Genomic DNA, 18,725 nt, shown 5'->3' with positions numbered 1-18,725 from the left:
CAATGTTGTGCCACCTAGGAGGGGGTGAACTTATTCTGAACCCACTTGAACACTGTGGGTTTGAACATTCAGCTTGAACAGTTTTGTTTGTTTGTTTTTAATAAAAATGCTTTATTGCTTATCAGGTAGGAGAGACCTCAGCAAAGGGTTCAGAGAAAGAGAGGCAAAGTGTAGTGAACAGACAAGATGGGAGCCGAGCAGAAAGGGACAGAGAGTAAAGAAATTATAGGGAGTGTGAAATAAAGGAGTGGTGTGTGAGAGGGAGATTGTAATGAATACAGTGGGCCTGATTTTTATCTCATTGTCAATTTCTCCACACACAAACAGACTGACAGAAAAATATTTCCATCGATAATTGAAATCTACAAATAGGCAAAGGAAGAAAACACTGCTTGACAACTTATTACACTTTGATTTAAGGATATTTACTTTGCACATGTTGATATGTGATGTTGACAATTTGTGTTTTAACGGTTCTAAAGCCTGAACTTTTTGAATCTCAATATCTATTGTTGTTAAATAATTATTGTCTAAGCCCCCCAATAATTTCCCACAACTGTGAAAATTTAAATGGATAAAAATAAAAGATGCTTAAAATCCATAATTTTGCATAACTGAACATTTAAACCAATAACAATCTAAAAAGATGCTTACAAATAAACATCCATTTTATCCTCTCAAAATTAAAAAAGTAAATTCTGCCAAGCCTACTGCGGCACTCTGTACCTCAAAGCAGCACCCTGGAACCCATATTCACCCTGTCGTGTAATTATGATATATTTCATACAAAGCGTGCCATATAAGATATCATAAGAAACATGAACTGCTGAAACCCATTGTTCTGTCAAAAATACATATCATTAGTGTGTATGAAGTTTTGGAATTTTGCTGTATGGTTGTTACTGAAATATGTTATAAGTTTGGTAATCTTCCATTGCTAGTTCTCCACTGACAACAAAGGAGGTGATCCATACCCAAGAGGGCATTGAACGACCATTAATCCACAGGGGAGTTGTAAACAAAGGGATTTACAATTCTGTAAGAGAAGCACCACACAATGGGGATTGCTCAACCCTGTGACTCAGCAAGGCACTCCAGGCATGCCTGGGCTAGTGTCTTTCCAGGGACATGGACTAAGAGTATCAAATAAGGGACAGTGGCATTGTGCTTTTACCTTTCTCCTCCCCCACCTACACGGGAAGCAACAAGAATGCTGGAAAGACAAAGACCTGAACTGAGGAGACTGGTCCCAGGCTTAAAGGGAAAGCCTGTGTATTAAGACTGTAACCTACCTACAATATCCAATGGACCCCAAAATCTTTTTATTTACATATGATGATTGGGTTTTTTGTTATTATTTTCTCTAGAGTCTGGACTTTAACTATACCTTGACCAAGAAATTTGAACCTTGACAAAAAATAATCAACTTACCCCTGTTCTATACGAACGATCAATCCATCAGTTGCCAATGTCCCTTCAAAAAGTCAAGCCTGACTCCTTTCCTATAGGCAGGTTTTACACTAGTATAATTCCATTGACTTCACTGATTTATACTACTGTAAGCGAGGAGAGAATTAGGCCCTGCCAATGACAGAACATGTAGATGGTATAATTAAGAATAGATTGTAGCTTTCATCCCCATTTCACAATAACTATACTCCTGGAGGGGAGTTTAAACTATCACCTCCAGCTTCTTTCTTTTATTAAACAGGCAGGATACAAACCCGCTGTTATCCTCTCTGCAGCCTTTGAAACACAATCCGCTCACAGTAAAAACAGGACTTTTCCTCCCATGTCTGTGAGGTTTGAAAAGATGGGTTTTTGATAGGTAATTTTGCTTTGTGTTGGTCCCCTTGCCAGTAACCTAACATTAGTTCCAGGGGAGGGGAAGGGATTTTAAGAGGGTTCTACAACCCCATGTGAAACTTAGCTTGCAATATGCACGTTGTTAAACATACATTTCCCCCCTTCCCGTTGAGGTTAATGGCAAATTGTTTCTAGGCTTTTCAGGGCTGGGCCAGAGAGGGGAATAGGAACTCTGTTCTCTTTAGAATAATTAGGTGTGACTTCAGGTATCTGATGCTTGGGGACTGATTACCTATACATTGCTTCACAGGGACATCCATTGTCTACCTCTGTACTGGAAATCTGACTTTTTTTTTTTTGGTTCTTGTCAAAGGTCAGCTCTCACCTTTCCCCTTCTCGTAACTTGTTTAGCTGCTCAGGTACTATCATGGACTTTCTCTTTTCATTCCTCAGTGTTTTAAACCGCACCCCTGTGTACCTGGTCCATGAAATCATATTAGTGGATGACTTCAGCGATGATCGTAAGTGACTCTCCATATCTTAACCACCAGGAGACAGACTGCACACAAGGGGGCTGTGCTGGGTTGGGATGACAGAATAAGCGAAGGGATGGGGAATACACAGCCCTATGTTGGGTGATGGCAGTACATGGGAGCTGTATTACCTTTCACATATAGCCCCCTTTGCAATGAGTTTGGGATTCGAGGGTGTGGGGCTGGGCATGGAGCTAGAGACAGATTCTTTAAGCTAGAGGAACTTTATATATCTCATTTGCCTGTTTATGCTGTCTGTTTAATTTTTATGCTTTAACTCAGGATAGACAGTACAACGAGGCTGGTCAGCTTCATTTTCTGTTTCTAGTCAGTTTCCCCACTTTCTGGTTTCCATTCACTATAGGGCATTGGTTGAAAATCTGGCTAAAATTTAGGCTGTGTACTGGGAAGCTCTGAGAAAACCCAATGGCCAGTAGAGCCACGTCCGCAAGTTGTCTTTGTCTTAAAAAAGCTCTAATGGAAATAGTTTTTTTTTTGTTTAAACAAATAAACATTGCCATGCAGAGTTTGCAGTAGAACAGGATGGGAAATCCATTTTTCCAGCCTGTGAAAATTTTTGAGATTTCAAAAAACAATTCCAAGCAGGATGTGTGGACAATTTCAAAATGTTTTTTTTTTTTCCCCAAAAAAAATTTTGGAACAGGAAATTCATCATAAGTGACCTTTTCCCCCTGAAACGTTTTGGTTTTGAAGAATCAGCATTTTCCAACCCAAAAACCTTTCATTGAAAAATTCCCATCCAGCTTCAGTTTGCAGTCCATATGTTGCCACACAGTACTGGTGCATGAGACTCTGAAAGTCACTGTCTAAAATCAGAAGTAAAACTGACGTCTGTTTTCATTTTCCATGCGCAAAAAGTATGTAAGTAGCTTGTATGATACAAAATCAATACAGCTGTGTGAGAGTCTACCAGTTTTAATAATCTAAGGTGTTAGGAAGGGAATTTCTTTTTAAAAAAAAGATTTTGAACCACAGTTCACACTTCCCTTTCTACAAAGGGTGGGGTTGCAAATGCTGCATGAGAATTTCAAACTCCAAAAGAGAGGATCTGTTTTAATTGAAACCAAATAATCATTTCTATTCACAGCAGGCCTGATTCTAATCCCACACCAATTTTACACTGGTGGTGGTCTACTGTGGTAGATCTAATTCTCAGTTACCCTGCTGTAAGTCCAGAACACCTTTTGAGTTAAGTGGAGCTATTCTGGATTTGCACCATTGTTCCTGAGAGGAGAATCTCACTTCAAAGGAGTAACTCCTGATTTTCACTGGTGTAAGGGAGAGGGATTCAGATCCGTTTAGTGACCATTTGTAGCATAGTGAGCCAGCTACAGCTGTGTCATAAAATGATGCTGTAAATTACACATGGGACCTGATTCTCCCTCCATTACACCCATTTTACACAGTGTCACTCTGTTGAAGGATGTGGGCCAGATCTCAGCTGGTGTAAATAGGCAAAGCTCCATTGACTTCAGTAGAATTACGCCGGTTGACCCCAGCTGAGGATCAGGCCCAATGATGGTACACTGGTGTGACTGAGTGGAGAATCAGGGCTGTAGAGTGAAGTGAATAAGAGAACAGGTTTAATTGATACAATGAATGCTCATTGCATCACTTTAACTTGCACACCAAGGGGCTGCAAGGTGTAGCAGAAAAGCAACTAAAAGGAGGATATAAAATACACTTATACCCATTTTCCAAGCAATTTACTCTCTACCTGCCAACACTCTAAGGCTATAAATAGGGCTGGTTGAAGTGCATATTAAGCACAAAGGGTCCGATTCTGATCTCACGCTGGCATAAGAGCCTGATCCAAAGCCCACTGAAGTCACTGGAAAGACTCCTGTTGAATTCAGAGAGTTTTGGATCGTAGAATCGTAGCATATCGGGATTGGAAGGGACCTCAAGAGCTCATCTTGTCCAACCCCCTGCTCAAAGCAGGACCAATCCCCACCTAAATCATCCCAGCCAGGGCTTTGTCAGATTCTGTATCAAGAGCAACTACCCTGAAATCAGTGGAGTTACACTGATGTGAAACTTTTGTGACTGAGATACGAACCAGGCCTGGAGCTTTTCAGTCTGCTGGAAGAGATGAGAATAGGTGTGATGTTTGAGGGACAGAATAAACAAATGGCTAAAAAATATAAGGCACTTAACTTCCTAAAAGCAGAAAGTTGTTGGGCTAGATCTTCATCTGCATCAGAGCTCCACATGGGACAGGATGGGGAGAGGGACCAAAGGTGGCTGTCAGTCACCTTTGCACTCACCTTAGTCCTTTAGGTATCAGAGGTCACTTTGGTGCCTGCCTAACTTAGAGCAACCTCAGGACTGCTCTACATTGTACCCAGCTGCAACAGCCCCCAAGGAGCCATTCTACAGCTGAGATTGCCAGAGTGCAGTAGTGCTCCATTCATCCCTTCCTTTCACCTTGGCCATGCCCTTTAGGCCATCCAATGGTTTTCTTGCCTCATGAGGGAACAGAGACCATGGGGGTGAGGTAATATCTTTTATCAGACTAATTTCTGTTGGTGAAAGAGACAAGCGTTTGAGTTACACAAAGCTCTTCTTCAGGTTTACTCATGTGGCTGGTTATCTAGATTTACACTAGCATAAATGAGGTCAGAATCCAATCTAAGCCCTGATTCTCCTCGCCCACCGATTTTACATTGTAATTCTATTGGACCATATCCTCAGCCCTTGTAAATCCATCTAACTCCATTGAAATAAATGGACTGATTTACACCAACTAGGTAGCTGCTCCATTTACTTCAGCAGAGTCACTCATGATTTACACAGGTGTGCGATCAACATCAAGCCCAGTTTCTATCCAAGGTGCCACCCATGGAAAAAAATAATCCTTCCTGCCCTCTTAAGTACCCTGTGAGGCCCACGTCTGGTGAAAGTTATAGCCTCAACACTGATGTGTCGTGTGCTTCTGTTTGTGTTTCCAAAGCTGACGACTGCCGTTTACTGGGCAAGTTACCCAAGGTGAAATGCTTGCGCAACAGGCAACGAGAAGGTAAGATCCTGTTGGTGAGGACACAGGTGGGTGGTGAGAGAGAGGGAAGTTCCTAGAGGTGGGAAGAGAGATGGATGCCCAGTTGAGTTAGCAGGAGTGACTGTGTTGGGGTGATGTGGTCACAGGGAGGTCTGCCGGACTTCTGCAAATATCAGTGACTCTTGGCTCCGAGGAGCGAGAGCACTAATAAAAAGAGATGTTCAGAAGGGCCAGGAATCAAAATGGATTCCCCCCCACTCAAAGAGATTGGACCTATTAAGATATCCAATGAGGCTCAGCTGCAGCTTATTAGCCAGAAAATTAGAACAGGCAAAACAAAGCCCGGGGACTTCTTTTTAAAGCTGTTTGTTCTAATGAAACAGACGAGATCAGCTCCTGCTGCCTCCATGGGAATTAAAAAAAAAATGTAAATTAATTATATTTTAAAGATTAAGAAGATCTGTAAGGCAGATGAACGTATGCCCTGGGGGGCTATTGCTGGCAACCTCCAGATACACTTTGCCACCCAGCCCCAGAATCTAAATGGATATTTTCTAATGCTGCTTTACAGTATTAAAAAAAAAAAAATCAAAATGTTTTTAGTGGCAAGCCAAAGGCATGAGCTATAGGGATTTTGTGGAGTGGAGAGATAGGGAGGATGGGGAGTAGAGGGGGTTTATCTGAGTATTCTCCTGCTTGGCTGGATTTGCTATGTTAAACTGGGGGTGAAGCTTGTGTGGCCCCTTTGATGTCAGAGAAGTTCTCTGCATTGACACTGGTGTAAGTGAGTCACAATCTGGCCCTCTCTTTGGATTTCTGTCTCTCTTTCTCCCAGCCAAACTGTGACACCCCACCACATGCACTCCACATACAGACATGCTCCTCCATGGCATCAGAATGCCCTGACCCAGTGGAAATGGGTTCTGCTGCAGATGCAGGTTTGTAGGGAGTCATGATTTGGGAACCCAGCCCAGACGGGTCACATCCACTTGTACACCACAGAGTTATACTCCATTGAGGCTCTTTGCACGCTGCCTGTAGGCAGTTGGGGCAAGGGTGTGGTGGAGATGGTAGGCCCCTAGCTAGATGACAGAGCCTGGAGCTGCCATAGAAGTTGTAGAGTGCAGTCAGAGGGGATCCTCCATTCTCCAGTCCACAAGGATATCCCCAGTAAACCTCATAGTCATTCAGGTTGCCCCAGGTTCCAGGGTTTGGCCTTCTGTCTGTCTCTCGCTCTTGCTCTGACTCCATTCTTGGGGTATGTCTCAGTCCCTTTCCTCTAGGTTCTTGTAACATATTTATCAATGGGTTCCTTCTGCCTGTCCCTGCAATGCTGCTTCTTGCCTTTGTGATCTTCTATTTCCGAGCATCCCTCAGTTCCTTGTTGACTCCTTTCATCCCACCACTACTACCACCGACGGTGCTATTCCAGCACCTCCTCCATTCTTGTGTCCCCATTTAGTGCTCTCAGCTATCCTTGGTCAAGGTGCAGGTCCTTCCGTTTGTGGAGGGTCCATCCATTTAGTTAATGCTGCTGCTAATTGGCAAATGGGCAGTGTGCTGAAGGAATGAGCGGGGAGGAGCCATTTGACTGTAGTACAGATAGTAGATATCACATACAGAGACGATGGAGAGATGTAACTGGTGGAAGGAGGGCTTCGTGTTCATCTTTAGAGATCAAAAATTAACCAAACAATCCAGCCCTAAATCTGCGTGTCTGAGTAATTCCCCATAAACTGTAGTATCACAGCTAGATATACCCACTGCATTTACCTCTGTCTCTTCCTCACATACACAAATATCCACCTCCTACATCTGCCAACAGCCAGGTGTGGGCAAGTGCATTATAATGGACACAGCAGGCTTGTTGCTCCTTGGGACCAGCACTTGAGATGTCCCCCTCCTTGATAAAAGAGATGTTTCTGCTGAGCATCCTGAGCCAATGATCTTCGATGCCACAGAGGGCAGGACATCAGCGGGGCAGGAGATGGACCCAGCAGCGGGAAGTCAAGATGAGTTTTAGGGATTAGAGAGAGAGACCTATTCATGGATTGGCACTACAATTATGGACAGTCCTCCATCCCTACACCCGGCTTCCATGGACATAAGTGGGAACGTCGCTGGTGGATCCAGTGAACGTACAGACCGAAGCCACAGACTTACTAAGGAGACTCACTCACTCTGTGTGGCGGAGGATGGATGGGGGTTGTTGTTGTTGGTGGTGGTGTGATAAAATATTTGTTCAAATTCCCCTCTCCTTTGTCACTGCTGTTACAGACACATTCCGAGCTGAATTAAATTCACATTAGATTATTGTATCTGTGGGGGTTACTGAAGCATTTTAAGTCTTGTTTTTTCCCCAGGAAAGTGGCAGCAGAAATAATTGCATGAATTAAGAATTGGTGTAAATGCCATAAATCAGTAATCTAAATGGCCCCTTTATTTACTTTAATGACCTTGGAAAATGGAGGTGGCTTGCTCACACCAAACCCCAGGTATGCACATGTGGGATGGAGGATGGGTCGGGGCTCAAGGGTTTTGTGGGTGTAGAATGTGCTTCTGGGGAGTCCACTAAGCCCCTGCACAGAGATGCATGCAATCTGTGCTGCACCTGAGCTTGTGTGTATCTGAACAGGTTTGATCCGGTCCCGAATCCGAGGGGCAGACATGGCACAGGCAGGAGTCCTGACCTTCCTAGACAGTCACTGTGAGGTGAATAAAGACTGGCTGCTGCCTCTCCTGCAGAGGATCAAAGAGGTAAGTGTCTCAGAAAACCAGGTCACCACTCAGTTAGCACAAGTCTTGGCAAAATCCACCAATAGCTTCTCTTATGGCCAGTGGTGGACATGTGTCGGAACGTTCAGGGCTGACCCTCAGTGGGGTACCTGCCAAGGTTTTCTCTCTCTAGCCTTTCTTTAGCATGCACTAGAGTTTTCTCTCTCTCTCCTGCTCCGTTGGTGATCCCAGTTGGCCTAGTTCATCCCTGATGTACTGCTGCTGTAGTCGGAAGGATTATCCTGGCTGTGCAATAGTGAGTCAGTCCCACCAGATGATGGGTATGTTGCAGAGACAGGAGGCAAGGAACTGGCCAGTGTGTGTGTGTGCAAATCAAGTTAGCTGAACCCTTGGGTCCCTGTTGCAATTACTGAGAGGCAAATGCTGAGTAGTGCAAGGGGAATAGGTGGGCATTGCTCCAAGGGACTTTTCAATTAGGCTCATGTAAAAAATGCCCAATACTGATAATTTAGGGCTGTTTGAATAAGGGTTGAATTTAATTTCATGCTAATTAAACTTTAATAAATGGATTTAATAGGTTTAAATTCTGCTGATTTCACAGCAGACAATGATGTTCTCCTTCTACTAGAAACACCTTTCTCCTCGCCCTGCCCGCCACAAATAAAAGGTGGCGTGATCTTGTGGGTTCGGTGTAGCATCTGGGAACATCTGCCACTGACTCCTGTGACCTTGGACCTCACCGTGCCCAAATTTCCCCCTCTGTAAAATGGGGATAATTATACGTCTGCACCTCACAGGGACATCGCATGCAGATTTTAATTAGTTGGGTGGTTAACTGTGCTTGGAAGATGAGTGTTTATGGATCATTAGAAAGATCATTATTGTTACTATTATGTGTGTCTCCTGGTAAATACTATTATTCATGATTAAAACAGTTCTTTTTATATTTTATTATGAAATATATGAACCTATCTTTGGGGAACTGGCGCATATAGGGGTGAAATGCCTTGTGTAAGGTCACAATATTATGTAAAAATGGGCTTGTTTTGCCATAATCTTGCCCCTTGTCTCGGTCATCACCCTGCAGCATCTTCTCACAAACCTACCTTGCCCCTTGTCACAAACTTATGTTGTTCCATGTGAAGCTCCGGTGACGTGGTGGGGGCACAGGTCCAGGTTAATTTCCTAACCTGTGAGCTCTCAGGGTCAGGCCTTTTTACTGTGTTTGTGCAATGCCTACCCCAACGGGGCCCCGAACTCTGACTGAAGGTGGCACTAAAATACATCTAATAAATACTGATGTAATCACAATGACACTTACATATTATAAAGACTCCCCTCTGACCTGCCCCATTACAGGGTCTTCCACTAACGTTTATTTCACTGATTGTTTTTCACCCTGAATATGGCCTTTTAACACTCCTCCCCTCCACATTTTCCTTCTCCAGCCAACTCCTCCCTGCATTTTAACTCAAGAGCAAAGCATTTTTCCCGTTGACGTGTTCTGGCAGAGTGAAAGAGAGCAGGGTGGCAGTCAGGACTGCATTTCCCTTGCAGCGCTAGGGACCGTAGCTCATGCTCAGAGTCGATGTGATGGATGAATGTGGATGGCAGAGGCAGCAATGCCAGAGGAGTTTCATTACAACCAAGCAGCAGGAGCATGGTTTGAATGTAGCATTAAAGCCAAACATCACCTCTGCTAACTTCTGATTTGTAATTCTATTTTAAATATGTGCATGGCTTGAAGTAGAAGCTGGCTCTGTGGTTAGCACTCTCTGCTGGTCATGCTGCAGAGGACCTGGATTCAGTCACTCCCTAGAAGTTGACAGGGACTTTGTTGAAGGGTGTTGCTGACATTTTGGGACAAGTGAGATCACTGTCAAGTAGGACTTTAAAGAGCTAGAAGAAGGCTCAGTGGCTTAATCCACTGACAGGTCCGCACTTGTAGTGACCTGGATTTAAATCCTACTTTAGGACAAAGACAGCATAGTGGGTTCATCCTACTTCCTAGTGGGCATTTCCCCCAGCTTGCGAAGCCACCACATAGGCGTGGTCGATGCACTCAGTGGTCTCTGAGATTGGAGTAGCAGGGGTTATGGCAAGTCAGGAGTGAAGGGCATTGACCGAGCTATGTGTGGGGAGCCCAAGGCTGGATCAGCAGGCACTGCTATGGGTCAGGATGGAGATGCATTAGAGGAAAGGTGTCTGGGGTGTGCAGAAATGGAACTGTAGATGGTGCTTCAGTGAGGATTGAGGTGCACCTCAGAGCTGGGTGGGGACCTAGTTCTGGAATACCGAGGGGTGATGGGGGTGGAGGGGTGGGCAGTACTACAGGCCAGGATTGGAGGGTATTTTTTGAAAATATATTTTTTTCTTTTTAAAAATGTGACCCTTGAGAGAAATGTTTTAAAGGTCCAAGGGGTCCCTGACCCCCGTCCATTAGTGTCCTAGTTACCTGGCTCATTGCCTCCATCCTGTACACTGGGGTTAAGATACTGATCACGGAACTGTATGAAATGTTACTGCTGCCACCTTCAGGCAGGTGCTGGAAAGACAATCGGCCAATTCCCTGCCATGTTCTTTTACAGTGGTAATTAATGTTATATAAAAAGTCTTTTCTTGCTTTGTTACTGGCAGGAATGGTCTTTGTGGTAATAAAATGTAAGTCTCGAGCAAATTAAGAATGACTGGCCCAAAATGAATCTGACTTCGCTCCCAGCACCATTCCACTCTGCATGTCACTTCCCATTTTTCACGGGGCAAAGCAGCTGTTCAGGCAGGTTTCTGGGTGTTCGGCAAATGTCAAAATAAAAGGAGCTCTGTGTGTGTGTGTGTGTGTGTGAGAGAGAGAGAGAGAGAGAGAGAGAGCGCATGCACATGTTACAAGACTGTGTTTACGACTACAAATGTGTAAGCACACGGTCTCTCGTTTTTACTTATAGAGCTATATCTAAAACCATTACCCATTTATTTCAACTGAATTACTTTTCTTAAAATGTAATTATCAAGCCTAAGGCATTTTTACAGTAAGAATCAATCGTAATCAGCTCACCTGAAAATTGGCTTTTGCTAATGCCACTATAATGAACCAGCGGATGGCGACGTTCCGCTTCCATCTGAAGCCCCTGACAGTTTTGCATGTTCTCCCAGTCTGTGGAGAGAGCTCTAAGGTGGGATGTTAAGCTATAACTTTGCATGAATCCACCTCAAAGGGAGAAGGATGTCCACCGCCTTCTTGCTAACCATTCAAACTAATGAGAGGTCAACATTGGTAGTTGTAGCCCCAAATAGCTGGAATAAGTTTCCTTTTCCATTGAAATATTTTATTTGACTTTTAAGAACATTCTAAAGGGACAATGCATGATTGACTTGCAGATATAATTTAGTTTGTGTGACAACAAGATCAGTAGAAATGCGTTCATGAATTTTTGAAAATTCTAATTAAGAATTTGAGAATATGGGGTGGGGAGGTGGTTTAGAATATGGAGGTTTAGAGGTAAACATGCTCTTGAAATTTTTGCAACCCCAACAGTGCAGCATTGTGCTAGCCATGTGAGAGCCAGAAGGTGAAACTGACTAAAGTAAAAGTTGACTATAAATCAAATAGTAGCTATGCTTTTAAGAAGTGCCTTTCTTTTCAGGATCTCAAAGCCCTTTGTGCATGCTGGGTAAGATCATTATCCCTACTGTATAGATGTGGCCACTCGGGCACAGAGATTCTAAGTATGTCACTGAAAGCTAAAATCCCTGCAGTATTTCTCTCTGCTGAGAAACACAGAGAATGTTCATGGGGATTTTCTTGTAAGAATCTTTGCTTTGTAATGAGGATGAGGAGAATCCAATCTGGACATGAATTATGGCTTTCTAAATGTGTTCATGAGCAAGTTGCTCATGGTAAAATGTTAACATAATGACCAGACATAATCATTCCTCCTCAACATAAGTTTCATACACAGTATCCTCTGATTTCCTCTCCATCCTGGGTTTAAATCCTTTTGCCCTGTCTCATGGACACCTTCCTGCAGTGAGCTCATCAGTGCCATTCTTTGGGTCAACCAGAAGGGTCACTAGAAAGCAACCTTGAGACACCCTCTCCTCAGCCTCTTGCTGGTTCAGCCGTCCAGAAATCAGAGCTGAGAAATAGACAGAGATCGCTCATTTCATAGTGCAGAGTAGAGCTGGTTGGGACATTTTCCATTAACTTTTTTTTTTTCTTGGTTGAAAACTCCAATTCATCAAAACCAAAATGGTTCGTGAAACAGGGGCAGGTTCAGCGACTCTCCTGATTTGAAAAATGTTCAGACCAAAGGTTTCAAAATCATCGAAATGTTTCATTTTGACATTTTCAAAATTAAAACATCCAGGTTTCTGGTTTGAAAAAAAAATTTTGTTTAGAAATGTAAGCTACAGAGACTGAAAAAAAAAAAGGTTAAACAAAAAGAAAAAGGTGAAATCAAAATGAAATATGACAAAATGTTTCCACTGACCCCAAATGAAAAAAACATTTTTGGGGTTGTATTTGTCAGATTTTGACTTTTCGTCCTCATTTGTGATAGGAAAAATGTTGAATGCTTCAAAAAAAATATTCATGGGAAGGGAAAAAAAATTCCCGACCGTTCCTAGTGCAGAGCACTAACCTCTGGGGTCACTTATTTGGCTTTCTGTTCTGTATTGGTTGGATTCTTGTATTAAGGATTTTTCAATCAGTTTCAAAAGTTCATCATGCTGGGAAAAGAGGAGGTAGAAAAGCTTCCAGCAAAAAGGTGTGCTGTTTGAGGGGAAGGGTGATCTTGGGGTTCAGACACAAGTCTGGGTGTCAGAGCTCTGTGCACTGGCTTTGGTCAAGCCACTTAGGGATCAGTCTTGCTCCCATTGTAGTGATTGAGAGTTTTGCCATTGACTTAATCAGGAGCAGGACTGGGACTTTGTGACGGGGTCTCCAAGGTGCAACCTGGACTGTGGGACCGCTAAGCTCTCTGTCCCACCAACCTGGGCTGCCTCTCACACTGTGGTGCTGATGCCAAGGTACAAGCCTCTGATAGGCACTGCACTTACACAGCCATCCACAGGCAGGGACATGCCCAACTGAGTTACATGAATGATCTCCCAGCCTCTCATGAACTATCAATAGAGAAGCTCCAGACGATTCCCTTCAGCTCCAGCCCTATGCCCCAGAACCGTACCGTCTTGCCCTGATGAGAAGCCTAGCCAATGTAAATTCATTACCTAGTTTGCCACTCCGACAAAAGGGTAATGCACGTGCAACAGCCCCTGTTAACATGAGCTGAGATTTCCTAAGCACTTCAACCAAAACACACGGTTTTAGGTAAAATATAAAACAGATTTATTAACTACAGAAAGAGAGAGTTTAAGTTATTATAAGTAGCAGGCATAGAGATCAAAATTGGTTATTTAAGAAACAACAATAAATTCTCAGTCTAATTCTAACTTAAACAGACAATAGACAATTTGAATCAAACAGTCCCATGTTAACAGATGGTACAGTTAGCTTTTAGTTCCTCAGTGCACAGATTGGACCCCCTTACAGCCTGGGACCAATCTTCTTAGTTCCACGTTTTTTCTTTCCAGATGATTTTCCAGGTGTTGAGATGGGGAGGGGAAGAAGCCAAGTGCCACTGCCTCTCTCTTTATACCTTCTTCCAGTTGCTAGAAAGATCCTAGCTGTGAGGTGGGGTCAGGCAGCTCCACTGCATATGTGCCTTCTCTGAGAAGTCTCTGGGATAGTTGATTCTTCTTGATGGGCCATTAATGCTGTCTGGCCCCTCCTTTGTTGCAACTGAAAGGCTGGCTGTGGGCATCTCCCAACCTCACAGCATATTTCAGTAGCATATTTAGCAGTACTTCATAACTTCACATACAATGATAGCACGTACAATCTAACAGGATATTAATGTGCAACAAATCAAGACTTTCAAAATTATATTACAAAATATATCGTGATTATATGGCAGTGGTGAATATGGGGGTTCCAGGGTGCTACCTTGAGGTACAGAGTGTCGGTCTTTAATCTCTGTGCCTCAGTTTCTCCATCTACCATATGGGAATAACAATATTTACTGACCTGACATAGGTGTTATAATGCTTAATTCATCAATGTCCATACAAGTGCTTTGAGATTCTCGGATAGACAATGTCATAGCAATGCCAAGAATTATCATTCCGATGTATAAAGCCTGAGTCCCCAATATGGCCGAGCAGCATGACTTTCAGTGCTCAGCTCCTTTGTCCTATGACTGCTCCAGAACATAGCTCCTATTTGTTAGGACTGATTTCTAAAACAAAATCTTTTTCCAGAGTGAGAGAGCAAGCCTGCATGTGCTAAGACGCATTTGTCTGCATGGCTGTGAAGAGCGATTTGATCTGGTGAGGGGAAAAGCTTGAAGTTTGAGCTATAATTGGAGTTTGGGATTTTTGAAAAGAAAAAGGAAGATAAGAGACCCGTCAAAGCTGTCAAAATCTCATCCTCCTGTAGATATTTTTGTCCCTAACTGTTTGTATAATCTCTTTTCCTATAACAAGATGTTAATTAAATCGCTAGTACCAAATATTTAACATCATTTCATTCTATTTTAACCCTACCCCTCCTTTGACAAAAGCAGTGCTGAATGGTAATTTTGCGGATTTATGATATGTAGTGTTTTTCTGTATGTTTTAACTGGCTGGCTTTGTTTTGTCTATTCTTTAAACTGCTTGCTTGTGGCTTAACTTTTGAAATTCAATAAAAATAATTGAAAGGAGGAAAGGTGGGGGAAATTAATTGATGAATTTCTAAAAGAAAGATGGAGTTTTGTACTCAGCTAGAGATTCTTGAGCCAAGTTCGGTATAAAACCCACCCACAGCCTATGCAGTCCGGGTTTCTTTGTGAGGGAATTTAGAGCTAGTGAAAGATGCTGGCTTGACTGCCTTGGAGTCTGTTCATAATAGGGGAAGTATAAGCTTCCCCACACACCACGCTGGCAGTGTACCCTCAACCTTGTCCTCCAGGGATGAGCGGATGCTTCCATTCAACCCTTAGCCTTTCTGAAAAGACAGCCAACAAGGGTGAGGTTTGCTCTTGTGATATGGACACCAGTCCGCCAGAAACTGGATTGACATCAAGAGTTCCATCCAGTGAACACAGCTAAGAATTTGGCCCTCCCCTTGACTTGTCTGTCCTATGGATCAGTAGAGGACTCCAGACCTCAGTGGCAAACCAGCTTCCTCACATCTTTGCCCATAATACAGGATTTCCCACCACCCTGCTCCTGAGGTGGCTTCTGAGGAGAAGTTACACCAGGTCAAAAGTCATGGGTTGTTTTGTTCCTTGTTCTCAGGATCCAACCCGCGTGGTCAGTCCAGTTATCGACATCATCAACTTGGACACTTTTGCCTACGTGGCTGCTTCCTCGGACCTGAGAGGAGGTGAGTGTGTGTTGTGCTCACTCTCTGTTGGGTGATGCTGATCTGTCAGGCACTATGCTCAGCAGACACTGGCGGAGGGAAGTGGAGAAGGAGTGACTCAGTGTGAAGGAGGCACTGAGTCGGAGCTCCCTACTGTAAGGATTATTTATAACGCTCTGTATACACAGCTGGTTTGTGCAAGGCATGCTAAAAATACCCTGTTTCCCCCTCTATCGGTTTGCAAGGCTAGATTGGCCTTCGTACCACTGACTTGAGGGAATGAAGTTCCTTACTAGGGTGCTGTGACCATGCGGGGGAAGTATTCCATCTAAACTAACCCCTAGTAGCAGAGAAAACCAGGTGTCATTGAAGGGGAGGGATATAGAGGGATAGTATTGCTATGCATATCTCCACAGCTATAATTTGGTTTGTTAGCTGAAGTTCCCTTCTGAGCTTTGCACATTTCTGGTTGCCTGATTTTCCCACTGAGTCACTCCAGATATATGTCAGTGTAAAACCAAAGTGACACAGTGAAGAATCAGGCACTGAAATATGACTTCCCTCTGCTAAATGGCAAAATGACTCTTCCTTCCTTGGAGAATGCTGTTCTCTGATTACTCTGAGAGAGAGTGGCTCCTCTCCTTGTTTTTGCGTTGCACGCGCCCCTGGAGTTTTTTATTCATGTCCTTGGATTTCTCTAGAAAGTGCCAGCTAGTGCTCTGTGCAGGGACTATCTATCTACCAGGCTTTGTTGTCTGGTGGTTTTAACAGAGACAAATGGAAGCTATGATGAGACTAATGACAGATGAACAGGTTTGTGTGGGAGGAGAGGTGGCCCGTACTGAAGTCCAGTCTCTATAGCCTCTGCAGAAAGGGGCAACTGGGCTAGATGAACCATGAATGTATTCTGGTGTGGCAATTTATACAGTTCAATAAACAGAACCAAAGCCATTCTTCAAGTTCAGACAGGCTTGGCTCATTGCCTCTTTGCTACAATCTTTGATCCCTCTTCTCAAGATGGGGGCTCAGCAGATGAGGCAGCCTCTAGTTTGGACCTCACTGCAAACTTGCTGGTTCTCTGAGTTTCCTGTCTCTGGGACCCTTTCTGCTCTGCACCTCCCCGTCTAGAAGCCCCAGAACATGCAACATTTCCTACGAGCGTAGAGAATGAACCAGGGTTGTGCAGTGAAGGAGGCTGTTGTTTGAGAGCCTCTGTTTCATTTGTTGCAGAGTTGAAAGGTGGGTAGTGAATGAGGCAGGGGACTGCAGAAAGGGAGGGGAGAGTCTCGGGGTTTAGGCAGTTGAATGCTGCTAGGAGAATTGGGTTCTATGCCCACCACAGAGTTCCTGTGTGATGCTGCACCAGACACTTAAAGTAGACTTCTCAGAGATGGTCACTACTTGGGTGTTCCTCAATTTTTGGGGCCTGTCTTGATTTGCAGATGTGTTGAGCACTCACAACTTGAACTGAAATTGATAGGATCTGTGCTTTGAACATTCAAAATGCGGTGTAATGCTGAGTACTCTGAAAAATCAGGCCCTACGTCTCTCCAACTGGCCCCCCAGAGTTAATGTACACTTTGGACCTTTTTCAGAGTAGCAGCCGTGTTAGTCTGTATCTGCAAAAAGAAGAACAGGAGTACTTGTGGCACCTTAGAGACTAACTTTGGACCTTAGTGCCTCCATTTCTCATCTGTAAAATGAGGATAGAACATAGAATACCAGGGTTGGAAGGTCATCTAGTCCAACCCCCTGCTCAAAGCAGGGCTAATCCCCAGACACATTTTTGCCCCAGATCCCTAAATGACCCCCCTCAAGGATTGAACTTACAACCCTGGGTTTAGCAAGCCAATGCTCAAACCACTGAGCTATCTCTCCTCCCTAATAGTATCACCCCATCATCCTATAGGGGGATTGTGAAGGTAAATTTGCTAATGCTTGTGAACCCCTCCAGTATTACAGTGATGAGCACCATACAAAAGCCCATGAGGAAATTAATAATAAATAAATAAGGCCATGGGCCCACATGTTGAACGATGGTGGTAAAATGAAATATTAAATTGCTGATCATCAACTGAGCCCTGTCCATTCTGTTCACTGAATGAGGCAGGGCTCCTGTGAAGACAATAGTGTGTGCTCATGTAGTTAAAGACTGTATCCTAGTGCATATGCATAAGGGTGCTGAATTAAGTCTGTACAGGCCACCTTTCTTCTGGCACTTCCTGACTTTTGAGTGCTGGACATTGCAATGTAACTTTCCTTTAATGTAGTTTATTGTTTGTAATATTTAAATGTGTTAGACACTGGAATCGTCTCCTAAGAGAACTGGCTGCAGCCCCATTATCTGAGTCATTTGAAACTGGAGAATCAGAAACAATTCTGTGCTGATTAGGGGATGGGTTTAGTGGTCTCCTAGTTTGTGTCCATCTCCAAGTTCACCATGCTCCTTCTCTACTTTGTTTGTAGGGTTTGATTGGAGTCTACATTTCAAATGGGAACAGCTTTCCCCAGAGCAGAAAGCCAAACGAATTGACCCCACAGAACCCATTAAGTAAGTAGCATGACAGCGAAGGGGGGAAAACTGGGGTGAATGGAGGGCTTTCTCCTGTGGAAGTTGGTGCCAGCTAGGTCTGATTTTGCCCTTTTCACTTGCAGGGAAATTTGCACATTAAGGAGTAGATTCAAAGACCATTGAAGTCTACGGGAGTCTTTCCATTGACTTCACCAGCTGTGAATATGACCCTGACTGGAGATATTGCCCAATTCTGTAGATACAGCACATGGTTCTATTTAGCTGGTCCAGAAGGAAATCTAAGTACCTAATTAGGGACCTGGTTTAACATATATGGCCACCATGGAGGAGATGGATAGGTACTGCCACCCGTCCCATAACAGTCCTGAGTGTGATGGATCTGTCCTGAGTTCCAGTTTACTTTGGGTTTTACAACACAGGGTCACAATTATTATTATTATTGTAATAAGGAAGGGCTTAAGGGCTCCACATGTTTCCCTCCTCCCCAAAAGGCTAAGTAAAAATAGGCGAAGGCTCCTAGTTCATCCAGCCTTCTCCCCTCAACAAAGACTCTTACTTCACTTTTCACAACTCATATTTTACCCAAAAACAAGAGGAATCCTTGAAAAAGGGTGAAACCCTTGATGAAAGCAGGTGATCCAGATCACGCCTTCCCAACCAGCCTTGCCCTTCTAAGCTGCCTAAGGGGTGGACAGC

The 18,725-nt window shown here is 43.7% G+C and overlaps 1 protein-coding gene across 1 annotated transcript in view; it reads left to right on the top strand.

The window, feature by feature from the left end:
- The window catches only part of GALNT14 (polypeptide N-acetylgalactosaminyltransferase 14), a 192,735-nt gene that overhangs the window by 139,640 nt on the left and 34,370 nt on the right, over positions 1 to 18,725 (top strand). The window contains exons 4-8 of the mRNA XM_008175015.4: positions 2,260 to 2,327; positions 5,314 to 5,379; positions 7,994 to 8,115; positions 15,430 to 15,517; positions 17,963 to 18,047. Coding sequence (XP_008173237.1) covers positions 2,260 to 2,327; positions 5,314 to 5,379; positions 7,994 to 8,115; positions 15,430 to 15,517; positions 17,963 to 18,047 — 429 coding nt within the window. The remainder of the gene's footprint in view (positions 1 to 2,259; positions 2,328 to 5,313; positions 5,380 to 7,993; positions 8,116 to 15,429; positions 15,518 to 17,962; positions 18,048 to 18,725) is intronic.

This window comes from Chrysemys picta, chromosome 3 (assembly GCF_011386835.1).
Source record: "Chrysemys picta bellii isolate R12L10 chromosome 3, ASM1138683v2, whole genome shotgun sequence".
Lineage (NCBI taxonomy): Eukaryota > Metazoa > Chordata > Testudines > Emydidae > Chrysemys > Chrysemys picta.
The sequence above is the reverse complement of the archived record's forward strand: the minus strand, read 5'-3'. Positions and strand labels throughout refer to the sequence as shown.